Raw genomic sequence first — 27,966 nt, forward strand, 5'->3', positions numbered from 1 at the left:
TAAAATAAAAACTTGAGTGCTCTATTAGGGTACCGTTCTATTAGAGTGTTTCAATCTTTTCCATGACTGATTGTCATGGAGAAGGATTTAACAGTGTGTTCTACTGGCATTATATCACATGATGCTTTAGACATCTATTGTTCCCAAAAACACGCCAGCATAACCGGCCAGTGCCTATCAGCCACTTGGATATATATTTTTAAAATTAATGCTGAAAAGTGGTCACTGGCCGGACTGCTTTCTCTGGACCTTGTTCTAAAATGTTTATGTGTTTGTCTTGTATGTTATATGTTTGGTTTATAATAACTTCCTTGCCACGTTTGTACTGTGCATTTTGCATGTATAGTCACACGTGTCTGAGGTATTTGTAATTGTGTCTTTTGAATGTTTACCTCTAGCCCCCACCCCCTGGATGTGCTCCCACTGCGGCACAATTGGCGGCACAACAAGGTCAACAAGTAGTGATGACACAAAACAAATCTGATAGTCTCATGGGGTCTGATGGAGGCTACACATGGTACTGATACTAAACGACATCGTGATTCAAATTTTTATCATTAATTGTATATGTTTGCTATGAAATATGCTATGCAATGCCGCCAATATGCGTATTAAAGAGATTTAGTGTATCTGTAGTATACGGAGGGGTTACTACCGGTAGCCGAATGTATTATAGTATACGGGTGTGATACTATCGTCACGAGTTGTCCCAGTTGTCATTTATTCGCGCATCTCACAAAAGACGGGGCAAAAGATGTCTGGAAAATCTGGTAAGCTTCAGTGTGTAGACTATACTGCATGCAGTCACAACACATGCACAAAATCATACACCTCGCGAGATAATTAGCGTTTAAATAGAGCATCATACATAGATCTTCTCCATGAGGTCATAGATAATGATGAGGTGAACCAGCAAATATACGCCAGGCTGGCCATTGAATTGTACCAAGGATCAACAGTTCGCCTTTCCTTTCATGTTTCCTGTGTTTAGTCCATACTTTTGTCCAGCATCTAAATCCCACACCATATGTAGTAAGGAAACTGACGGATTTTAAATCTTTAAATAAGTCAATTTTATGTTTGTAATTATGTGTCTGTAATAGCTGTACGTTTCTCAGGGTATTTTTATACTGAGCAGTCTTCACTAAAAAAAAACAACTCCAAATTACAAGTGGGTTGCACTCTACTCCTTTCTGTCACAGTAAAAAAATTTTCTGATACCGATATTGGGAATTGTTCAGCAATACCAATGTTTACATTGGGATTTCAAGGAATAAAAATATCAGCCAATATTGGTATTGTTTGAAATACCGATGTAAACATTGAACAATACCCAATATTGGTATCAAATTTTTTTCCGTGTGTACTCTGATCTTGTCCTCGGTCACAACAAAAGTCAATCAAGAAATTTGCAGTAGGTCATAAGACAAGCTTCGTTTCAAAAGTGTACATATTTGAATTACAACGTAGCCATAATTTTATAAGAATTCGGTCAAGAGTCAAGCACTGATTTTAGTATAAGTCATGGGTCAAGGCTTATTTTTTTGACATTAACTGAGGATGTGCAGGGTATATTGGAGTACCATCCCTACTCATTTTTCAAATGAAGTACTGGAACAGCAAAACGCTGATTCATTAACATCATTTAAGAACGAACATTGAATATCATTATTTTTATAAGGACTGATTTGTGAGCAGGGTACATTTTTCTGATAATGGCACAAGAGCATAATATTCTCACGAATTTACTGCAGTGACATTTCTGAATGTTTTGGGTATCATTACATACATCCTACCAGTAGCATAGTCCTGGTATGAGACTACCAGCACCCCAGTACCAGTATTGAACAGTCTGGGTAGCTACGTATTTAGTAATTTTTAGCACCTGCAATTTTATGGATACATTTGTCAAAGTTTGTAAGTGCAACTTTGAATGTAGCCCGATTGTGCTCCAATCATATTATAAATTAGTCCTGTCTATTGTCAATTGCTTTGAGTGCTGTAGATGGAGAATTTGTCAACAATCAATTGCTTCTACTTTCCATAACTATTGATGCTTGTAATGTAATGCAGCCTCAATGGTGGAGCTCTTCATTATCTAGTAACCTATATTAGTTAATGGTGGATTTCAGTAGGATGCTACACAACTACTGGTGTGTTGTTTATTATAGGACCCCCACAGCCGTCTGCTCCACCGCATCCATCACATGCTCCTCCACCTTATAGTATTCAACGTAAGTATATTAATTATCTGTGTAGTGTGTACATGTTTGTGTGTGTGTGTGTGTGTGTGTGTGTGTGTGTGTGTGTGTGTGTGTGTGTGTGTGTGTGTGTGTGTGTGTGTGTGTGTGTAGTGTGTTGTGTGCACATGTAGTGTGTTGTGTGCACATGTAGTGTGTTGTGTGCACATGTAGTGTGTTGTGTGCACATGTAGTGTGTTGTGTGCACATGTAGTGTGTTGTGTGCACATGTAGTGTGTTGTGTGCACATGTAGTGTGTTGTGTGCACATGTAGTGTGTTGTGTGCACATGTAGTGTGTTGTGTGCACATGTAGTGTGTTGTGTGCACATGTAGTGTGTTGTGTGCACATGTAGTGTGTTGTGTGCACATGTAGTGTGTTGTGTGCACATGTAGTGTGTTGTGTGCACATGTAGTGTGTTGTGTGCAGCTGTTTACCCCAAACATTATAATTTTGAATTAGTATTGAAGTATCACAATGTTCTGTACCTTATAATTTATAGTTGAGCCTTCGGATTGTAGTGAAATTATTGTACCCATCTACACCCACACAAGTATAGCAAGACTTCAAATAATACTTTGCAATATAAACTCTTGGTTTAAAGTTTTCTGGTAAGAGAATAATGTTTGTGAAGGAGACCACTCCATAGATCACAGGTCTTAAGGTTCCCTGTGTATTGCATTAGTTATGAAAAGAATGTGTAAAAAAGTATCTTGGACAAAAAAAAAAAGACTAAGGGGAAGTGTTAGGATGATGCAATAGAAACCTTGGTCCTGACCACTTAATCTCGATTTAGAATAGCAACTTGAGGGACATTCTGTTGCAAACTTTGATCACATGATGACATCACACTAGTTGTTACTGAGGTCATCAACATGACTCAGCTGATACAATATGTCTAAAAGCTTTGGACTAACTTATTGCATCATATTACCTTGTGACAATGTGATATCATTGTTGTCAGCCATGCTGAGTCATGTTGGGATGACTTTAGTAACAAATATTATGATATCATGTGATCAGAAACCACTAATGCTGACCCAGATGTGACCTGGATTAATGAGGTGTGTGCTAAGAGCTACATTTTGAGTGCTCGACTATACATGTACGTACATGTTGAGCTGGATCCTCAAAAACATTTAATAACTCATGGATGCAATTACACATGATCTTGAAACTTGGCTCTTTGCTTGACTCCTTGCTTGACTCTTTGCTTGACTCGCTAAAAATATTTCATCATTCAAATGTCTGAAGTAATATTTACAGCCAATCCAAATTTTCACCATACATTTTCTATGGAAAGCCATAAAAGTGCAATGTTCATTACAACCCTCCCTGAATTTGTAATGGAGCCAAACTGTACGTGTCTGTTGTTGGCACCTTCACTGTCACATTAATCATCTGGTTGGCTGAAATGTTCACTCTCTTGGGAAAAGTTTACAATTGTCCTTTGTAGTTGTATGTTTAATATCCTTTATAATGCTAAACAGTAGATGAGACTTGTACAACACCAGTCTGAAAGTAGTTAATTAATGGATCATAACTTGAATAAGTCAAATACACAAGTTAGCTCATTGTGTTCATGAACTGGCTGCTGATTCATCAAGGTGTTACATCATATTGAGTCATTTGCACAATTAAGCAACAAACAATAAACACATGCAAATACAACAATGTATTGAGCTTTAAGTACTGACGTGATTGAAATATGTTGATTGTGCATTTTTCAATGGTTACAGTACTCAACCCAGTGTTTGTCAGTATTAGATACAGAGCTTTGCAATCATGGTGGGTTTGTATTCAGCCCATGTAGTAAACCCTTGTAAGCTCCAGTACCAATGATCAGTCATAACGTTTACTTTTGGACACCTTCATCACACACCATGTTTTAATTTCATAAATGTATTTGTCAACGTACACAATTTAGGACTTGTAGTGTTTGCACAGACCTACAGACGAGTGGAAGCTCTTCTCATCACAAGCATATTATATACAGGCACATTAGAATCCTAATTGTCTGTGTTGCTCTACATTATTACATTCAAATTTCAAGGCTTACAGTGAGCTATTATGTACAGTGCATCTCAACCTCAACTTTCTGAACACTGTACTCCAAAAGTGACTGTTCTATTAGAGCGTTTAAGCATTTATTTCATGTGTTTTTTAGAGTAATTGAAAATACTGTAAATAAATTTAATGGACCTAAATTTATCAAAATTTACAGTACTTATCTAAACTAATCCACATATCTGAACACTTTGTCTGGAGTGAAGGTGTACAGATAACTAAGGATTCACTATGCTCATAAGATAACCAACATTCCTAGGTATACATGACTGTTCTATTAGGATATTTCATATTGCAATGACTGTTTTATTAGAGTATCTCAAGCTCAAAGTGCCAAGATGCTTTTCATTACTGTACAATAATATTGTACCTTCTGTGACTGTTCATAATTTTGTTGCTATAAGTGTACTGTTGCTGTTCTCCAGTGTCTAACAAAAACTGTATCAAACATTACCTAATGTCATCATGCATGCCTATGGTATAGCACACGTTCCCCAAAGTGGGTTTAAGGGTTTAGTCCACGTACCATTGGCTGGGATGTAGTTGATGTTAGTCACTGTATTTTGATCTTTTCCACTAGCTGTTCAGAGTCCAGCTACTTACCCAGGTCAAAGGACTCAAAAACCGGTAAGATTATAAGGTGCTTATCATCCATGGTATATTATTTATTGTTGTATTTTATAGTCTGTTACTGTACAAGGTCAATATGCTGCCGGTGCTCGGTTTGACCCAAACAAGCCTGCCACCATTCCAGTGAGTTAAGCTGTAGAGTTAGTACCATAAATAGTACTGGAATATTGTACAGTATCTATTTGCTAAATGTAAAATTATGATAGTAATGTGTATGCCAGGTGTGAAATGGTCCAGTAATTTTCAATCCTCAAGCTTTGTAAAAAAGCGATGCATTTCAAATTGATTTCATTTATTTAGTTTTGTCAAGGAATTTCCATCATCTTTGTATACAGTGTATGCTATAAACTTATCGAGTTACAACAGGATAATTGATTTATACAATGATAATAGGAAAAAGTGAATTACAGAGATTTTATAAGTGGATCCTTAGCTACTCAAACCCCTTTGTCATCTGTTATCCAAACACTTTGATTATTTGTAAGCATGTCCAAATATTGTAAAATCAAAGGGCCATTCCTTTGATACAGAGCTTTCTTCAAGTACTCTAATAGAACTTACACCTGTCAACTTAAAAATACTTAAATAGAACAGTCATTTGGCATTTGGATAATTGATGTTTCTGGTTGATCGATGCTTGTTAACCATCTCTCTAAAAATGTTCTAAATACAAATTAATTGGTGAAATTAAGGTTGCTCCTTTATTTTGTACAAACACATTTAATTGGATAACTGAGGACCCACTGTAGTGTGACAAATGGTTTACACAATTTCCAAAATTTTTATTGTCTCAACATTATCTGCAGTGTCAAAGGAATGGATTACCAAAATTTTCAGCCTATGCACCTTACCACATGGATGGAATGTGACAAAATGGCCGTGATAGTTCATCACACGGTAACAAAAAATGAACTGTGTGGTGGAACCATTGGATAATGAACTAGTACATTGTGGCAATTGGAAATGCACTCATCTAGTAAAACCAGACCAAACTTCTGATATGGATACAAAATAGCATGTGTTTGTATTGTAAGTATGTATGTACAGTATGTCCCACCTTGGCCCCTGGTGAAATATATTATAAACCACCACCTCTCCCAATCATATCAAACCTTTTGTCAAATTTACTACAAAAATAAAAGTACATGTATATCAATTTTCAATGCATTTTGTACGGAAAACACGGTTTTAAAAGGGCTATTCATGCATTCATGTATTTCAAGTTGATTTCATTTAGTTTTGTCAAGGAATTTCCATCATCTTTGTACACAGTGTATGCTATAAACTTATCGAGTTACACAGGATAATTGATTTATACTATGATAATAGGGAAAAATAAATCACAGAGACTTTATAAGTAGATCCTTACCTACTCAAACCTTTGTCATCTGTTATCCAAACACTTCAAGTATTTGTAAGAGTGTCTGTATAATTGAAACTCATGTAAAAATCAAAGAGCCATTCCTTTGATACAAAGCTTTCCTACACCTGTCAACTTAAAAATACTCTAATAGACAGTTCATTTGGCATTTGGTTTCAGGTTGATTGATGCTTGTCAACCATTTCTCTAAGGTTGTTAGTAAACCAACTCTCTAAGGTTGATCTAAATAATTATAAATTAATTGTGAAATTAAGCTTGTTCCTTCATTTTGTACAAACACATTTAATTAGATAACTGAGGACCCACTGTAGTGTGACAAATAGTTTGCACAATTTCCAAAATTTTTATTGTCTCAGCATTATCTGCAGTGTCAAAGGAATCGGTTACCAAAATTTCAGCCTATGCACCTTACCACATGGATGAAATGTGACAAAATGGCTGTGATAGTTCATCACGCAGTAACAAAAAATGAACTGTGTTTGTGGCGGAACCATTGGATAATGAACTAGTATGTTGTGGCGGTAGGAAATTGCATCCTTCTAGCAAAACCAGACCAAACTTCTGATATGGATACAAAATAGCATGCATTTGTATTGTAAGTATGCAGAGTTGGGGGTAACGTGTTACATAATAATATTGCTTTACAGTAATGAGTAATATAACACATTACATGACAAAGTAGCGAGTAATATGTAACGGATATTGCATCCGGAAATTCTAACAAATGTAGCACGTTACTTCCTTTTAAGGTGCATTGTATCCAGGCATGTGATTGATTGCATTTTGGGTCCAGACAAGACTGGAGATAACGTTATAAGCATGAACAAAGAATGATAGTGTATGGGGAGTGCCCTTGAGACCAAGATACGACAACAAAGTATGTATTTGTGGCTGAACTACACCAGAGAAACACGTGTCTCTCTCCTGTTACTTGTAGTTGTAGGTATAGTCAGGAAATTTTAATATAATCTGGGAATAAATTCCTTACCAAGAAATTTTTTTACCAATGTGTTTGTAAAGGTGTCTACTAACCCTCCTCAAAAGATTTAAACACAACTCTCCTAGGGGAACTTGTGACAGCTGCTGGAAGTTGGACTACCCATGAGCCTTATTTGGAAATATTTGAAATTGTCTGATTGCTGTAAGCATAGTGTGAAATGTCAAACTACATAACTCAAACTGTATTGCACCCTTCCAAGGGTAGATTTATGGGGGAGGCTAAGAGCCCCCCCATTCCCTTTGCAGAACAGTGTCAGTGAGTACTATTCCTAAAGCAATAGCCATTATAATTAAATATTTTAAAGTATCTTTATAATATGAAGGACATAATGCATTCCTGACAATATTTATATTACTGTACCTCAGTAAACTGCTCCCAATAAATGAGTAAAGGCAGAAGTCTAGCTTCCTTTTCTTGAAACATTTGGTGGGTTTTATTCCCATGGCTACAAAGGTTTTAATTGTGGGTTTTTGGCAGTGAATTCTACAAGGACTCTTTTGCATCTATTAACAGGTTATCCAAGTGATAGTGTAGTAAGTTGATAATAGATATCAAACAATAACATCCTACAATAAGTTGTAAGTCATGCAGCAGGAATGATACTAAAAAAAAAGAAACGGCTGAAAACACTGCCTTTAGAGAGCGACATCCCCCCTCCCCTAGGTTGGCATCCCCCCTCCCCTACAACACTACATACACATGTGCTGTATGGTTTGTACTTCATGATAAGATGAATGGTAGTCGTACAATAGAGATTATGTCAAGAAAGAGAATTGCACACAATCCTAAGATAAGAGATAGTGCCAAGTAGACAGGTCCACCTGCATATTTTACATTCCATGTAGCAATAGCTACAATCAATTGCCCAAATATGTGCTAAAATGAAAAACAAACAAAAAAAAAACTGAGTCCACCAGTCCAGTCCACTAGTCCAATCCAGTGATTGTATACAACCCTCTCTGTGCCTATCTACAAACCCAAGACTGGATGCTATTGCAGAGCATGTCTTTGGACCCCAGTGGCTATGGATGGACATTAAGGAGTAAAGGCTATGAGCCAGTTCCAACATCAGTGCGCGAAATAACAGTCAGGACACTGACAATTTCTGGTCAATTACACTAGTTGTCAGGCCATAATTGAATTTGTCCAGAAACAATGTCCTTTCAAGGTAAAGCACTGAGTTTAGAGTGTAATAGTAGGAGGCCAGACATAGTGACATTGGCATGTAATTGAGTTATGTGTTTATGGTTTGTGGTGTGGCCACAAAGCCATGTCCAAGAGACCAACAGGTTACATTGCACAGCCTGTTGACTCAGTTACTTGGCAAATGTACTTATGACCTGTTAGCCATTACTAGCTTTTACTTGTAGTATTCATCTGTACACTCAACTTGCATTTTGAGCTATATAGAATGGAGTTCATTTTTTACAATTCATAATAGAGGCACTATTTCATAGCAGCAATAGTATAGTTTGACTACATAGCTATTATAATACTGAGTTAATTCTCCTTTGAGTCCTTTCCTACAAATGCTCCTGTAATAGATAGGACCTTATATGTGACCAGAACCCTAAAATGTTGTGCTTTTCTGATCTGTCACTGTTATTGAGTGAAAAGTAATAATCAGTTGAGTGAAAAGTAATAATAATCAGTTGTACAGTGACCCCAATGCTTGAAACAAATGATTTGGCAAGAAAGGAGAAATGCAAAAAATGTCCGGACAAATTGATTTATGTCCACTCAACTTTCATGTTGTCCTGACAGTGTGTCAGCACATTTTGTGCACTGCGACATTAGACCCTATGGCACCTGATGAATTTTTAAAGTTCATAAGCTGTAATTGTAAAGGAGATTGTAGCAACCGACGGTGCAGCTGTAAGAAGAACGATGTCAAGTGCATCTCAGCATGTGGAAATTGCAAAGGAATTACATGCAAGAATTGCATTGATGATGTAGAGTCTGGAGAAGACCCAGACGTTGACTTATGAGGCAATAGACATTATCAAACTAGTCCTTAAGAAATACATGAGTTCCAACTAATAATAATAATAATGAGTGAATGTGGTCTTTTCATCAATTTCAGGAGTGGTTAAAAGCTTGCAATGTATACATACGTATTAAACCACATGATTTGCTGTGCTAACAGCAAATCAACCATTTTCAAATAAGGTCATGGATAGTCCAACTTCCCAAAGCTGTCATGGGTTCTCCTAGGGGAGTTGTGTTTAAATCTTTTGAGGAGGGTTAGTAGACACCTTTACAAACACATTGGTAAAAAAATTTCTTGGTAAGGAATTTATTCCTAGATATGCCAAATATCTGCTAATATCCCCTGAATAGTAGTGTAGCTTGTATTTAGAAGGTTGGACTTACTTTATAGTTTGTTACGAACAAATGTAATGTGTAATATTATTACTAGTTACAGCCCTCAGGGTAGCGAGTAATATGTAACTTGTTACTTTTTTCAGTAAGTAATGAGTAATATGTGTATTTTTAGTGGGCAAGCAGTACTACAAATGAGCAAAATTTCAAGATGGTGTATAATCACATCCATTAGTTATTAAATGTTTTTGAGGATCCAGCTCAATGCCTACATACTTATAGACAGGATTTTGCTGAGATTGTTGCATATAGGTCACTGAAATGAATTCTTTGTGCTGTAAATTTGGGCTTGCATGATTGTGTTAGGTTTTCACAGATCTGATCACAATATTTACTTGATCAATGAAAATTGCTATAATATTATGTTGTTGAATTAAGTACTTATAATGTTGTCCAATTTTAGATTTAAAGTGACATACTTATCTCATTGTCTTCACAGCCTCCTCCCCCAGGGGTAGCCCCTACTCCAGCACAAATAGCAGCAGCTCAAGGCAAGCCAGTGGTGATGACACAACAGAAGGCCAGTAGTATGATGGGGGAAGATGGCGGAGCAACTTGGTCTGGCTTAATGTGATGGATTAACACTTGTATATTGTTTATATAGCTACTCTGACTGGTGTTTTGTACTACGAGCAACTTGTATGCTTTAGTAACTGTGTGTGAGTGTTTTATAAAGTTGGCAGTTTTTTGTTTAAAGATAAATAATTCATCATTACATATGTTTGCATCATGGAGATAAATATGACCAGATTTGTGAAAAGGGGTCCAATTACATAAACATCAAAGCGAGCATCGAAGTAACAACTAAAACATCTGTTGAGGTTCTGAATAACAGAATCCATCATAACTCCATTAGTGTGAACTATGTTAAAGTCCCTTTCAATTTACTGTACTTTTGTGATTTATCTGTATGCCATCTTCATTTTGAAGTTGTACAGTAATAGCCCAAATAATAAATTCTTTTTGTGTTTTGATGTATGAATAACAGGTGGCCAATAGAGAACTACTCTGATTCTCTATTTATCAGCTACGTAAAACCACTAACAATAATTGCATTTCATGCTGAATTCACTCAAAAAAACACCAAACAGTAGCTAGTAATTAGGGCTAGTATGTAGCCTGTTGCCATGGGGAACTATACTCATATACATGTACATGTATCAGTACATGATGGCAGATCACGTTATTAATCACATAGTGATTTGGTTTGCCATACATTTAGTCCCAATAGTAGGAGTGTAATTAATCCCAAATTGTACTGGTAGTTTCTGTACATAATCGCACTATTATTTGACAGTATGTGTGATAGCTGGTGTTGCCATAGTGGTAGATGCCCATAGCATAGCAACAATTGTGGTTGCTAGGTAACCATTGCTAAGCAGAGGGTGGTCACTGTATGATTAGTAAGGCAATCACACACATTTTTGTGCAGTTAGGGAATAATTCCTAAATTGCACTCGGCTTTGCCTCATGCAATTTTAACTGTTACTCTCATTCAATTATTTCCTAATTGCACTCAAATGTTACCGAGTATACTAATAAATTTTAGCTACCAATTGGGCACTGCAGGCGAGCACCATAATTTACCCACACATGTTACCACTTTTTAGAGGAATCTCCTATAACTGTACTGATACTTCACTCAAATACTTTACTTATGTATGTATTAAACTACAGATCTAAGATTCGAACTAAGATGATGTAAGTGCATACTTTCACAGTGTAAGACTACTAATTCTCGGAATCCATGCTTTCACATCGTAAGTCAAGCCAAGTACTATCGCGGTTCCGTAGTCATAAATTATTTTTTGGATTCGACAAAATAGCCAATCAAAAGTGAGCAATTCCATTCAAATCTCGTTCTCATTGGCCCATTTTCACGTGACACTATATAGCTAGACTTTGGTGACCACGGATGTGCAATCCGCGATATTTTGTCGAATCCAAAACAATTATTTATTCGCAAACCGCGATACTAATCGATCCAGGCTCGACTATTGGTCGCTACACGTGACTGGTCAACTCTGCGTACGTGGATCTATGGTTTGGATTGCATAATCATACGAAAATATTAGAATTGCTCCTGTTACGTCATCTGCGAAGGATAGGATACGCCCAGAGCAGGCAGGCCGAGCTGTTGGTGAACCACGACCCTGAGGGTCGCCTTCTCCATGGCGGAAAGAAAAGAGAAAAGACCTCCAACAAAGGTTCACATATAATATTGTACTGTGGGGGTTTGATCTGTCCGCGGTAAAGCAACTCAGTTTTGCAATTGTGAGTAGCCAGCCGCTAGTCTGGTACATCGCAGACCCTATCCGCTGGGGATCAATTAGAGATTATAAGCGCCCGCGATGTACCAGACTAGTCAGCGCCAGTGTAACAAGTCCTCTGTGATGATCGAGCACCTGTCGAGTCAGTGCTGTTTTTTAGGGCTTCATGGCCCTAACTGATTGTCGACTACGTTGTACTGTGTTGTATCGGAGGTTAATTGTGTCCATGAACTGAGAAATGGGAGCTGCTCCTTCAAGGGAGTAAAAGTTCACTTGCTTCTATTTAATTGATGAACATTTTTCTGTGATATGATACTTGTGTTGGACACTCCTTAATAAATTCTCTGTTTCCTGTCCACTGCCTGTATCTCAATCTTTACTGTCCACATTAAAACGTCCATTATTTTGTAGATATTCTTACAGGCTCAGTAAAAAATCTTGTGACTTATATGATCAAGGTACAAGCTTAATTATGTATAAGTATGCAGCTTGCTATTGTTGTGTAAGGCAAATAATGGCTTGAAAAGCTGCTAATATCATAATGAAAATGGACCACCCGCTCACATGCAAATGTGCCTGGGTACAGGATGGGAAACAGAGAATTTGTTTAGAGTGGCCTAATTGTCATGCTGTTTTTGCATGGCCACTCATAATGTTGCTGTATAACTAGTGATGTAATTCACATTTGGTACACGTGATTAGTGTCTCCAGTGCTACAAAGTGATAGTTCAATCCACGGAAAGTTTTGCTGCTCTGCTAGTCTTGTTATGGAGCAGTTTTAAATAATCAGTGTCTTGCAAAGACACATTAAACTGAACTTATAATATAAGGCAATTTCTAGTGATGAGATAGATACTAGCTGTGTTACCCCAGCTGATTAGATTAGATTAGATTATCAATTTTGTCAAAGACATGGGTACACAGAAGGCATTACCTGCAAAAGTGCTCCCCACACAAACATGCAGATATGCGTACACAAGCTGAGTGTTCAGTGATACAGTACCAATCATAACAATAATCCATAAATCCTTGTACTGATAATGGCACTTGCTTTATGACACAGTAGAGCACCTTAATTAAGTGAGTTGTGCATATTGTCTTAGCCTATTTTAAGTAAGTAGTATAAGGGACTGTAAATCATACTAAGTCACATATTTCCACCTCTATATGTTGCACACCATCAAACTTACATCAGGTTGCCAGCTGCTGTATTCTTTTCCTACATGATGCATAGTAAACCACACAAAACATGACATCATATTGTGATGGAAAACAGCACAGGACAGTTTCTCTTGATCTCCTACTCCACTAGTTATCGTGTGGGAGATAGTGTGTGTGATTATATATGGGTAATAGGAAATCCCCTCTATGTAGTAGAGGGAATTTCCTGATTTCATGATACGATAGGTAATTTTAATGGCACCATATCTAATATGAAATAGTATGAATTAAGCAAATGTACCCAGTTTGGCACTTTTATCAAAGAGTGAACAATTTTTTCGCTTAGCCACTCTACTATAATATCCACAAGTATAAGGATTTCAAGGATAAAAAAACGTGAAACAAAGGGGTCATCTACATCAGAAGATAATAATATTATACTAGTGGACATTTAATCCCTATATCCTACTTTGGTCTATATCCTACTTGTTTGTTACTTTTTTGTTATTATGATGGCTGGTGCACCTACACATACTACATTAGAAGGAATAACACCAGGCTTATTGTTTTCATTTAAATGTATCAATTACTGAACTAGTTCATTACAAGTTATGTTCAGCCTGTTAACAGCAGTACCTCCCATTACTAATGTAGGGAAGCACTACTGCTAATTGACACTTTGCACTGTCAGCAAAGATAAATGGGACACAAAGGAGGGAACAGGTAAGTTCGTGAAGTATGCATTGTACGTACTTCGGGCACTGTCGGGCTGAAGTGATGTGTCAAACAGTGAAAAAATCATGCTTGTAGCCTTAGCTGTTATTGAGTTGTGCTTTGTCTGAAGGCATCACTGAGGCAGTCAGTCAGACAGTAAATAATTTTTAAGAATTGTAGCAACCTACTGGAAGTGTTTCAGGTCATACAGAAGGCACTTTTGTGCATACCTAACCAATACTACCAAGGTGCCATGGCTGGTATTAATTTTGGCCAGAAAAGTCCAAACCTTCATAATTCCTAATAATGCACTATTTCATGATTCCTAATAATGCGCTACCTCATGATTCCTAATAAGGCAGTACTATCGTACTGGTTAATAGATATTGATTGAATGGCACATCAACTGGACCCACCCATATTACTAGCAACGTTGTATTTCAGAAAAAGCTGTAGTTGTGTTTAACTAATACATGTATGGTTATGGTATACTTGAAAGTGATTATTTTGTTTCTCATTTGTGACTGTTGTATTGTGTATGTGTTGTGTGAGGATATTAATGACATCTGCTATACTCGTTTAACTTGTTCATTCAACATGTGATTTTGTGGTCTTTAAGACTCTTTGTATTTTAAAATGGCTGATTTTATTTTTAAGCCCCAATAATGGATCCAGGATGAAACATTTGGGACAAATCCCTCTATCCCTTTGTGGAGGAACCATATTTCTTTACCAAAATCAATATAATTTATAAGTTGTATTATGCATATTTATCATAAATGATAAATATGCATATTGCCGTACTACCATTTATTGCATGCAAACTCACCTGAAACAAAAGTCAAAGCAGCTGTCAAACTGTCACCCAGCACCTTCGTATGTACTAAGAGCCTCTAAAATAATTATAGTGTCGCTGTGTTTGTGACATTTATAGCCTAGCTTTTAGACTTCACAACTATCTGCAAAGCAAAATGTCCAAAAAATCAACAGAGACACTACTAAGAGGTGATTATTTGCTATGTCAAAAATATAGCAAAGCAAGAGAATCTGCTCCCTCCAACCAGCTTGTTTGTGCCCCTCCTGGTCCACCCCTGGGTCCAGTAATGTGGTAATACATTAGTACATGGACTGGTGTGTTAAAATTCTGTCAGTACAAGTTTCTCTTGTATTAACTCCCTGAACCCACCTAACTGTTTGCTGTTCTATCGTCCCTTACAAGTATAATACTATTTTATGTGTTTGATGTGATGGTGTTCCATTTGGTTTGGTCATTGCCAGACGATGAGTAGTATAGTTGTCCCATACAAGGATACATAAGGCAAACTTGATTACTTGTTTATCATCTACGATTCACATGATGGTGGGAGATCATTTTTCATATTCATAATTAAGAAAATGCTCCGAATCACTACAGCAGCAGGGTAGCTGTTACTATGCTGGTTAGCTAAAGTCTTTCAAGAGCTAATAATTACATTTTACTGCTTTCGTTGAGTTGTAACAGATGTTTTCTGTACTGTAAAATGGTAATCAATCTTCTTAGCATCAAAACATATATGCATGTGATTAAAACAGTAATGATGAAATTTGAAGTGGTGGGATGAAAAGTGATGTGGGCAGGGATAAGTTAGTCTGGCCTAGTACTAGTGTGTATTCATAACGTAAATTTCACAGAATTTATAAGAACATGCACTGTAATGCCTACTGATTAGTGTATTCTATAGAGTAGCTCACATGATCTGTGATGTCACTATAGGAGGAGTGTGATGAGATACAACGAGCAGTCAGTGATGATGATGTCACTGTGTTGTGGGAGTTTATTATTAGAGGAATTGACATCAACAATGCTGATGTCTATGATAAATATGGGGTGAGTGATGTGTAGTGTGATAAGACAGTACATCCATATAATTGTGACCATCTCAGCAAAACCCCACCTAGTTCTCACAAGTATGTGTTTCGAGAAAAATAATTACAGTGTGCATGCTACAAAGAACAAAATAGGCATCCACATGTATCTGTGTAATGTTGTGTGCCATTGATGGAGCACTCTTAAAATGTATTGATCTGTACTTAATAAATTACTCATATATGTCTGTGTTATCTGCTACATATTAACATGTATGTGTTTAATCTCACATTGTTCGGATTACAATGGGCGGTGTCCTCAGATTTTCATGGTGTATGTTGTAAGGTAAAGCTGCATTATAACTGAAATTTAGGTACATCGTAAAAAGTTAGTTTATACACTCTATGACAGTGGTAGTGGTGTCTTAAAATTTTAGCAGTTTGCAGCAGCAAGAATTTCGATCCTGCATGCTACGTATGAACATTATAGAGTATTGCTCTTGTGTTCCATGTACAGTGAACTAGTAGTTTATGTGAACAAACATACGTACGTACATGTATATACAGTGGATCCTCAGTCACCATGAAAAATACAGACGATTCCCTTTTAACAACGTACTGTAGGGAAGCTATGCATCACGCTACCTCGAATCAACACCTTGGGCTGTCAGCAAAGAGAAATGGAACACAAAGGAGGATAAAGGTTAGTCCATGATGCGTGCATTGTACTTACTGCAGTATGCCAAAAGGCACGTCTCGGGATGAAGCGACATCTAACAGTGAGAAAAACAAGCCCATAGCTTTAGCCATTATCGAGTTATGCTTGTCTGAAGGCATCAGGTAGGCAGGCAGGCAGTTAGTCAGTAGAAAATTCCATTGAATATATTTTTAAAAAGTTATGTGACAATTTATTGGAAGCCTTTAGAATCGTACTGAAGGCACTTTTGGGCTTGGTTATACCTAACCAATACTGCCAAGGTTCCAGGATGGTGTTGTGAAGCTGGTTTTTGGATAATTTTTTTGGCCGCAAAAACCCAAATGTCCATGATCCCTACTATACAGTACAGTGATTCTAGTTCCTTACCAGTTTCAGAATTACTGTTTCTGCTGTTGAAGTGATGCCATACTGAACAGAAGTGTGTGTGAATTTCTGAAACGTGTGTCATATCAAGTGCTATTATGTAACACTCTTATCTTAAAGTTGATGTATACACATCTTGTTTACTATTTGTCAATGAGATACAACCTTAAAATGTCAAGACCTTTAACACAGCATCATTTATTACTACTGGTAGCATAAACATGTCCCAGATGTAACATGTATGGATGACATACAGTATACCATAATGACACAGATAGTTTCCTAACTAACCACACTCTTAACTATGGTACATCATGATATGCTATGTAACAGTTGTGTTCTTATATGTATAGCGTGAGTGTAAGCCACTACACGTGGCATCCAAACTTGGCCACAACACAGTTATAAAAGTTTTACATGATGATGGAGGTGACCTTAGTATTGTGGGATCGGTGAGTTAGTGTTGTGATCAGTGATGTAGTGTACAAGTTACATGGTTGTACTGATGATATGTTGTGGACTAGTTTGAAATGTGTAGTTTGGTGTATGTTGAGAGATTGGAAGTGGAGCTATTAGAGAATAATGTATGTATATGAAGACATGTAAATACCATTTAGTCGTATCAACAAAATTGTTTATTCTTGACATTGTGATAAAATGAGACAGTGGAGCCATCCCAGTATCTTATAATGCATTTGGAGATAAATTTATTAATGTGCATAGTTTTATAAGATGCTCCATTTTAATATATTGCAATATTGCTTTGTATTTTTGGTCTACAGTAATACCATTCCAGATGTTTTAAATGTGTGGTATAAGTCACCCATCATTTCATCAAACAACTGTAATTATTCAATATAGTGACTTGTGAGCTTTGGATTTGAACTAGCTAGTTAATAGTTCTAGCACTAGCTGTCCTAAGTCTCTAAGCACAGTAAATTTTATGTATCTCACATGAGTGAACATCATGTTATGAGTGAAATTGCAACATTTCAGTTACATGTTCCAGACTCCCTGTATTCACAGGCTTTATAGCCTTCTCACAGGTCCCTAGTGGGATAGGAGTTTCTAAAAACCCTTTGCTGGTGAGAAGTCAATGATTAAGTAGAGGTTGAATGCAGAGAAGATCACAGATCCCAGCTGTTGTGGTTCCTGTGGTACATGCCTAGACTGCATGTTGCGGGAGATCAAGTCACCACTGGGTCTGGGATTTTTTTCTGCGTTCTTCAACATTTCAGTTACATGTTTCTGACTCCCTGTATTCACAGGCTTTAGCCTTCTCATGGGTCCATAGTGAGATAGCATTTAATAAAGCCTATGCCAGCACTCTCTACTTTAGTCATTGACCAATTATCAGCGTATGTGTATAACTCTCTGGTGTCTCTTTGTGAGATTTTTGTGGGATGTACTACGCTTGCATAACTTCATTTCACAGAAGTTATACAAAAATCATGTCAGCTGTTTGAGAGTCATGTATTCAGGTTGGATGCAAAAGTACATATACTGTTTTTATAACAAAATTAACTATTTTTATGCAACTTCAGTGTTACCAAGGATAACTTGTAGAGCACTTTATCAACAATAATTACTGATTGAAAATGATTTTTAGAGGGTACAACAGTTCACTGTGATAGTGGATATAGTTCCTATATACTCCATAGTCTGTGTATTTAACAAGTGCCGACAATTAGTACCTGCCGATAATTGGGGACTAGATCAAATTATACTCCACAATACACTGTACATGTGTACGATAGTGTAGACACTGATTTGTTGTTACAATAACATTTGTGTAGCATGATCACTGTTTCGTTACACTCACATCCATCTATCTTTCACTCACATCCATCAATCTTTCACAATGTTGGATACAATTACATGTATGATATCATGTACATGATCATAGTTCAATGACATTTTAGCATGACAATTTTAATGTGTTAAGTTTTGTTACTTATTTATATGCAACTAAACATGTTGTTAATGTTTCATAGTGGTTTGTAGAGTAGAACTTGTCTGAGCTGGTCATTTTGGGACCAAATTTTTTGGTCTTAATTGGCAGGTGGCTGCATTAGAAGGTGTATTAGTGCATATATGTTTCACCAGGTAATTTGAAGTTGGCCTTTTTTGGAGAGGTGGCATCTTTACGCAGGTGGCCTCTAAAACAGGCTCTGCTGTTATTGTCAGATTCCTGTGTAGAATCTCTATTTTTGTGCAATTCATGTTAGAAACTTCTATACTTTCTCAAATTAGCTTTTACACAAGGCTGTACATTATGTAATTATTTCACTATAACATTCAAATTGTGTTTATAGCCATACACACATTTATAGCCATACACACAGCCAGTCCCATTTATTCATGACAAAATGTGACCGGATCTACGAAACCCGATCAATAGTGCATTTTTCAAATTCCTGTTTATTAAATATTTATAATCTATTTAGCCAGGTGTATTCTCCAAAGTTTCAGCCTCATATGCCAATAACTTTCGGAGTTACAGCCCTACAAAGTAGCAACAACAGAAAAATCAATTTGTACAGTATTGGGAAAATAAATTACAGGCGCTTAGTAAAACGGTTGTAACTTGCAAAAGGATGGATGTACTGGGCTGAAATTTCCACCATCATGTTCGCCACAGATAGAGGAATCATTTACTGGATAAGTTTGTCCTTTTATCACTTTTCTTCACTAGATACAAAGGTGAAATTCTTGAAGAAAATACGTTTGTTTCAACGTCACGTAAACAAATGCTCATAACTTGCATATCCTTGGGCCTACTGCAACGAAACAAAGATTTTATAACTCCTCTTGAGTAGGCAAATAAGATGATACAGGTTTTTATTGTTAGTCTCATCCTTCACTAAGAAAGAGACGTTCAAAAAATTTACAATTTTTTTGCAATAATACGCATATATTCACCAATTATTTTCAATGCTTTACACTGGAAATTTAGGCTTGCGCTATTGTGTCAGGTTTTTGCAAATCTGGTCTCAAATGAGAACTGAAGTGATTTCTATATGGGTTAACCCTGTGGCAATGGTTACTAACTGTATTGGAAAAAATACTATTCCCCATATACATTTCAGTGTACAGTAGTCCCTCGATTATCCGGCCATTGATTATCTGAATTTTCGATTTTCTGAACAATAGAGGTGACTGTTCTATTAGAGTATTTTGTCTTAATTGTGTGTTCTATTAAAGTATTGTACAGGGTTCTGTATATAAATGAATGCGATTCTATCATCCGAACACCCTTAGGGCCCAATCAGTTGGATAACAGAGGGAGCACTGTATTGTACATCAGTGTACATTACAATGTGTAGTATACACATTGTGTGAAGGTGTGAATGTGTTACATACAGTACAAGGGTTGACTCCCTCCCCAGATGTGTCCCTGTACTGATTGTGTTAACTGGATATGTGTGAGATGATATTGCAGTGAGAATAGTATTGTGAATGTGAATGGTGAGAATGAGCTGTCAGGGAGTTATTAGTGTACTGAGTAAGGTTCCGAATACTTTGTATGTAAACCTTTCATGATCCTTTTGCATACCGATTGCAAACTTTACAAAATCTGTTGGCAATCTAACAGACGTCATGAACATTCGTGAACCCTCGTGATAATTTCATTACCTTTTTGTGCACTGTACCACAGGTGGAAAATAGCATTGACAAGTGGAGAGCTGTTGTAATCATGTGTTCCATGAACAAATAGTTTGTGGACTGAATTTAATCACACATTTATTTACCAGACCTGTACTATACAATAAACATGTATACATAAGTACATTAATTGTTTGTGATCATGTTAAGATGTGATGCAATTATACTACTGTTGTTCTACAGGATGGTTGGAGACCACTGCACTATGCTGCAGCCAATGAACAAAATGAAACAGTAAAACTTCTGATGGAGCTTGGAGCTGACATCAATGTTGAGACTGAGGTATGTTACATGTGGTGTATATTGGTATGCATGGCCTAATATTTGTATTGTATTTGTACTAATAACACATAACATGGTCATAATTTGGTTGTACCAGCTCACACCTTATCCATTTTGATATGTTTAATCAAACCATGTGATCCTGAATACAACATAATCACTGTTCAGTGGTAAATTTGATATAGCTTATTGTGGTACTGAATTTAATATGTTTTTCTATAGTAAATGTATAGTTGTGATGCCAATGTTGGTATTACAGTAGACCCATGTAATTCAACCCTTGTTTATCCAAAATTGGAAATGACTGTTCTATTAGAGTATTTTGAGTACAGGTGTATGTTCTATTAGAGTATAACAGAGCTCTATTATCATATATGTATGGGCTTTAGTTATCCAAACAATTCACTTATCTGAATACAGGTGTACTCTTACCATTGACTGAGATGTGTCGGGATTTGGATAATCAAGGGTCCACTGTATGTACGTAACATAACTGGCTACTATACCAGTGGAATCTCCATTTCATAATGGCTAAAATATATTTCGTGTGCATCATAATAATTTTAGGATTAAAGAGTTACAACATTCTGTTTGCATAAGGTCAATTTTTATGGATGGAGTGATATACAAGTGTGCACATACAGTACTTGTCTTCAAAGAGTTGTGTTCACAATTGGTGTATGTTCTATTAGAGTGTTTTATGTGTCGTACTGTGCAGTAGTAGTTAACAATAACTTATATTCCTACCATTGTCGAATTCTACTAAAGACTCCAATGTTAGAGTTGATCCATATCATTTTAAAAGAGCCATAAATCTGTTTTGGCTATAAAATTGTGAAAGTGTACAATTTGAGCTACGTATGTCAAATGTTACAGATAAAAGTATTACAACATACATACATGTGGTGTATATACCTGAAACAATTTACAATTTACTTAACCCAGTGGGACATACTGGGTGGTAACTAAGTTTGTCACTCGTTCATGCAGTGTATTACTTAACACTTGCTATTTGGAAAGAGAATTTTATTGTGCAAGTAGAGAGAAGCAGACTAGGTTCTCATGTTTTGTAATTGGTAACAATATTTGCAGTGAAGTATTTCATCAAATCTATATTTCTTGTTATTGCAGAATATTACACCTGGTCTCGTAGATCCCACTGTATTGCACTAACATTAAAATATTCATCAGTTACTATTATCAATATCTTGTTGTCTTATGTATATCTGGTCTCCATACAAATAAACCTACTGAAATTGCTTTTAAGTGATGGTATATTATTTTTACAATCACTTGATCCAATTGTTTGTTATATGTTCACACTAGTAGTTGTAACTATGAAGCCATATAGTGTTGTATCTCCCACAGTATGGCAACACACCTCTAATATTTGCTACAGAGAACTGTAATGATGATGTAGTGAAGATGATGATAGAGAAAGGAGCCAACGTTGATGTTGCGAATCAAGTGAGCTACGTACATGTATATTAATGAAGTGCATGTAGTCACTTTTGTATCAACATGTAGTCACTAAACATTTGTTACTTGTTGTGGTTTAGTTGTGATCAGCTTAACATTGTTTAGTAACTTTCAGAATACTTACCTGGTTATTTTGTGTTGTAGCTACAGTAGCAGACAAAAGAAGTTCCTGTTCCGTTGGCGTTTCTTTTGTGTGCGATGGAAGGCTAAGAAATCGCTTTCAGAACAGAATAAAAGTGCTAGCATCAGCCTTACCATTTTCAAAATGTTTCTGAAATTTGCAAACAGTTGTACAAGCCATTGCAAAGTTATTTGAGACGATGAATAATACTGTGCACCATTGGCCAGCAAAATCGTTGCTGTGATGCTCCGAGGAATCTGGGATGGAAGCTAGCTGGCAGTTAAACATTCGCATCAGCTTTAAACAAGCCAATATAACACTAAGCGGAACAACAGAACTGTGATATCGCCTACAGAAAGTTAGTACAATTGTTAAACAATTATTTATTGATCACAGGTTTATTGCTGTGAATTAAGCTACCACGTGCCAGAAAGCAAAACCAGCCAGGATTCTGCTAGTTCTACTAATGTCTCCTTTTCTAAAACTTATATTTTAATGTATGATATATTTCTATATACTTTAACTCACTTTTATCGATGGAACACTGTTAATTAAGTAACCAAATTTCCTTAAATCTGTACAGATAAATAGGTAACGAGCATTAATTGGGGAGAAAGTGTAATAGTGCAGGTGCTAGTATTTTAGGCAAAATTTGCTTGAATACTTGTTGCTATACACAAATGTGATTTAATAAACAATACAACAGTTGATTATAAGTCTTCTTCATCGTTTGTCGCAGTCAGCTACTTTCAGGAGCTTCGCCTCTTGTAACAGTAAGCAGTAGTGTTGTACGTAAAGAAAGACATGCAGTACACATACATTAGTGTATTAGCATTACTTAGTGTTCACTTACTTATTAGCAACTTGATTCACTCCACTTCCTCTGCAAATGAAACACTCATTCTCAGCAATAATTAAAAACACTAACAAAACGGAAATGCTACAAAACAGAAACGCCTCACCAAAAACATAAAACGCAAACAGAACGGGGAAATTTTTTTTGTCCGCTACTGTACATACATCACTATTTGGCTATATGATTCACAAATACACCATAAAACAAAAGTGCCATGGTAGCATGCACTTAGAGGTGCTGTTTTGACTGGGACATATTCATACTTAAAAACTGTGTTTTCTATCTACCTGTCAATGTACACACGATGTGGGACGGTGGACACGACACAATACCATGTATGACTTTTAGGTGATTCTGTATCACATCAGTTTTAACAGTGTTTATAGTCAGTGTACTCAGGCCACATACATTGTACATGTACTTAATTATAACCCATCATTACCCATGTGTTTTTTTTTTGCCTCGGACTTGTGTAGTAGTCACTTGTATGATATTTACTGTATTTCTGTATTTAATAAAGTTTTAATGTCAAGATTCTCACTACACAAAATAGCCTTCTTGTAGGTCCTAGTAGTTAGGACATAGGAACAATTTTCAGTGCGTGACTGCCAAAGATACAATTAACCACAAACTGATCAACACCCATACAGTCATACAGGGTCCCATTGATAGGGCTCTTCATACATGTGTTTATATAAAGGTGTTGTGAAGTGTGCTAGCTAGTAACCCTACATCTACACTCCATAGCTACATCCCTTCACTACTAATGGCTGCTATACTCCTCTACACCTACTGCATGTGTTCAATGTATGCATATATAACATGAGAAATCATGGTCATGTGAAGGTCTTCTCTTTATGTACTTCACACTACAAGGATTACAATATCACAAGTTGTTATCCGCAATGTGATACATCGTACGTTGAAGGAAATGGGATGTCTGTTCCAGCAGGCATTCCAAAGATCATGTGAATACCACACTACATTCACAGTAGGAAACCTTTATTTTTTGTATGTCTGGTGTCTCTGTTTAGATTAATTGATAAATTTTCACCAAAGTCTTCACACTTTCTGGTTTAATTGCCAGTTGTCAGCAGCTCCCGTGCACTTGTGCATACAGTGCACTACAGTGAGACTGCCCCCTTTGATCTGTTGCCACCTTCAATTTGAGCTAAATGTTTGCCATCATAATTGTGGAACTCTTTCCACTGTTTAAACTTCTCACTGCATGGTCAACAGATATTATGTGCAAAGACTATGAACACAAATAAAATAGCAAGCACTTTTGGGTTTAATACACCTAGTGAATGGCTTAACAGTTGTGGTGGACTGTGCTGTATGATGATTGTATGTCTTCTCATATGGAATGGAGGCTCGTATGTGTATTTCTGCATATATATGCTTTGGCTGATTTTTTCAACCTTGGCTACTTGGCCCCAAAAGTGTGGGGGCCAAAACATACTTTTGAAAATAGTATGGGAGCCATGGTCTCCCTGGTTCCAATGTCCTTGTCCTAGTGGGAATGTAATTAATAAATGAAGAATGACTGACGTTAGTGTGTTTTGTTGTTGAGCTCATAGTATTGTTTGTATGTTAAGTAAAGTGATAAATTATGACTACCTTTGAACATTGTTGTGTCATAAAGTAATTGTGGTTAGTGCAAAACTGTGAATCATAGCCAAGTATAGTGTGAATTGTGCAAACATACATATCAGTACTGGAGTGATCATGTGACCAGATCTGAAAAAGCTGCTCTTATTGCTTGTTACACCACAAACATAAATGTATGTAATTACATCCAAAGTTAAGTGTCCTGGTTAAGGTGGCTACTTTTCCAGAATCCATAGCAGTGGCAAGCCTTAGAAGTTGTTTGATGGAGGTCTGACCAACATGGTAATTGCTGCATGCAGCTCAGTGGGATGGGTGAAGACCTATCCTGTAAAACTCATTTTTGCTGATTTTGAGGCCTTATGTTCACATCTTAGCCCATATAAGCCTACACTTTGAGCATCACAAAAGCTATAGACTGTGTATTATTTGTATGGTGAATACTCTGGAAAGTAAGATAATAATTGCATTGAATTTAATATACGTGGCATATAGCAGTATCAACCATTGGTGATCTACAACACCTTTAAAATTAAATCCAACATTCTTGATCCTTTGAAGTACATACAGGTGATTAAGACTAGTTGTTTCAGAGTTAATCACAATATGTTAATCCTTGCCTGGACCTCTTCTTATTTGGTTTTAATAGAATGTGTGGTGAAAACTTCTCAATTGTTACATACTTGGCACATTTAACAAAAGCAAATTATTGAGCTTTTGGGTAGGGAGGATGTAGTAAAGATGAGAACAGACAACATTAATGCTGCAGATAAAGTGAGAGTTATGTGATGAGATGTAGTGTATATGGCCTCACTTAAGTAGGTACATATCAACGTTTAGTGACAAAATGTTGTATTTACTATTGTGATGTTTATTGTAATCACTAAAATACTAAACAATATACAGTATGTGTGTACTGTACATGTATCATACAGTACGATAGTAACTGTATAGTAGGGACCACAAAGGAGTAGGCATGGCCCACGGAAAAATATCACCCAAAAACAGCTTCAATTTTCCCTGACGATGATGAGGCAGTATTGGGTTGGGTAAAACTAAGCCCAAAACAGCTTTTAGATTGACCCGAAATGCTTTCATCAAGTTACTACGGAATTTTAAAAATAGTTTATTTAACGGAATTTTCTACTGGAACTAACATATTGCTGTTTCATCTAAACATGAAACCTAGGGAATGATTAGATGCAAGCAAATAATGTTGTCTATGGAAAGTATTCTTTTATTTTTGCAATAGCTAATGTATGTTATAACTCTAATTAATACCCTGTATTGCCCCAAGAAATGTGTCATCTTTTTGTAAAACTATAAAACTAGAGTGTAGAATAGATACTCATAGGATGCAGCACTTTTTGACATTGAACTTCATCTGCTAAATATCAGTCCATATAACACTTCTTAGTGATTCAATATTGTGCACTACTCCAGCTTGTTTCAATACTTTTTTATCGACGTGCTATGGTCCCTACTCTAGTTGAAAATTCCTAAGTTTTTGTGTACTTGCAAACAGGCTAACCTGCATGGTGGATCAAAATTTCACCATACAATGCTCGATAGTGTTGCACAACAATATGGCTAACTTATGGAATAGTAATCAAGAAATTATGGTGCCTATTTTTGTTACTATGGAGATGGTCTCTATTGCTATATATCAAGTTCCTGAACGGCTGATTAAAGTACATGCTGTGCCAAATTTGGAAGTGCATAGGTCTGTAGTACTGTGCATAACTTACCTCTGATTGTAGTAGCAGTGGCGCTCAGATCTATAACCTGTCTCGGTATGAGTAGCTAGTATAGAATCAGAGTAGGCCTTCAGTCTGAAGGATGGTCGTTCTATTCACCCGGGCCGGAAGTTGTTTGAACGAACAGGCCCTTTTTCCAGGATGGAGTACTAAACTCTTCTCGTCAGCCAAACTATCTACTCGAGTATTTAGTAGCCAATCACTTACAGATCTCGTCCGGCAAGTGGCTGAGTCAGTGTGTTCGAAGGAACAAACTGTCGAATATTTTTGTCAATCACAGTCCAGGAATCAGCAAAAGTCAAAGTCACAACTTAGTTGTTGTATCAGCAGCCTTAACGTACAACACTAGACTACATTTAGTTTACAAATGGGTATCCAGTACCTCTTTCAGCAACGTAAGCACCTTCTGAAACAATATTTTGTGGCATCTAAATATGCTACTCAGGGAAAGATTAGTGTTGATATGGAAAATTAATGCCTTGATATGGTTTCGATGCATGAAGGAGAAGACAGCCAACCTTATTGAAGATAAAAGGAAAGACAAGGCGCAGATGGAGCACACTGATTGGAACCCCAACAGGCACATCCCACCAGCGAGTTTGCTATTGTGGCATAAAATGGTGACCGTGCTCTGCTTTGGTTGATCTGTAGGCTTGCGGTCATGGTCAGTGAGTGAGGTGGACCAAATTTTGAGTTTTGGTGATTTATTTAAAAATTCTATATCCAGCTGCCTGAAAGTGTTTTCTTGTTTTCAATACTGCATTTCATGTTAGATAGATTAGCATTGTTCCGTAAAGGTGGATTTCATCACGTAAAACGTCTCAAAGATGATTTTTAAAGGCGGCTCGTTTGACGGCATGCATCACTTTTGATGCAATGCCTACTTAAACAGTACTATGTTGTTACAGTAACTGATCTTACAATAATTAATACAACGAAGTGTAAAGAGCAATCAAATTGTAATTGTGTAACTGAGAGTTTAAGTGGTATACATTGTTAGTACTTTACTCCAATAAATATTATAAAGTGGTGTCCTAAGTACATGTAGGTGCATACAACTGTATGAGGTAGATAACTATTGTCACAATAGCTTGTCAATGTGTATTTGTTCTCCACACAAGTGTATTGAAATGTGATCACATGATTCATTATGTGATCACATGATCAGACCTGCTTACAATAGCTGTAAGCGTGAAGCCATATAGTGTATTATCTCCTACAGGATGGTGACACACCTCTAATTATTGCTTATTGACAAAAAGTTGTGTGTACTATTGTCACTTAAATATACAGTATGTGTGTACTGTACATGTATGTACGTAGTCTGGTAGTATATTGTGTGTACATGATTGTAGAGGTGCACCGATATGGAAATTTTCCAATATACTGATAACTGATATATTGGCTACAAAACTACCGATTCTGAT

At 36.6% G+C, this 27,966-nt stretch overlaps 2 protein-coding genes and 1 long non-coding RNA gene across 5 annotated transcripts in view; 2 read left to right on the forward strand and 1 right to left on the reverse strand.

The window, feature by feature from the left end:
- LOC136236553 (UBX domain-containing protein 4-like) overlaps window positions 1-27,966 on the reverse strand; it is a 198,568-nt gene that overhangs the window by 35,119 nt on the left and 135,483 nt on the right. The window lies entirely within an intron of this gene.
- On the forward strand, window positions 693-10,416 carry LOC136236557 (DAZ-associated protein 2-like). Of its 2 annotated transcripts, XM_066026773.1 has the most exons (5): window positions 693-770; window positions 2,172-2,234; window positions 4,887-4,933; window positions 4,991-5,059; window positions 10,139-10,416. In XM_066026773.1, the coding sequence occupies exons 1-5, from the start codon at window positions 755-757 to the stop codon at window positions 10,271-10,273; spliced, it is 330 nt and encodes a 109-aa protein (XP_065882845.1). In that variant the 5' UTR covers window positions 693-754; the 3' UTR covers window positions 10,274-10,416. The 2 variants fall into 2 exon arrangements, with proteins under 2 accessions (XP_065882845.1, XP_065882846.1); XM_066026774.1 differs by lacking the exon at window positions 2,172-2,234 and having other exon boundaries at window positions 694-770.
- LOC136236562 (uncharacterized) lies at window positions 22,088-23,418 on the forward strand. The gene is made up of 3 exons (XR_010692174.1): window positions 22,088-22,185; window positions 22,342-22,676; window positions 22,715-23,418. It is a non-coding gene; the product is annotated as an uncharacterized lncRNA (long non-coding RNA).

The sequence above is a fragment of the Dysidea avara genome, chromosome 10, assembly GCF_963678975.1.
Source record: "Dysidea avara chromosome 10, odDysAvar1.4, whole genome shotgun sequence".
Lineage (NCBI taxonomy): Eukaryota > Metazoa > Porifera > Demospongiae > Dictyoceratida > Dysideidae > Dysidea > Dysidea avara.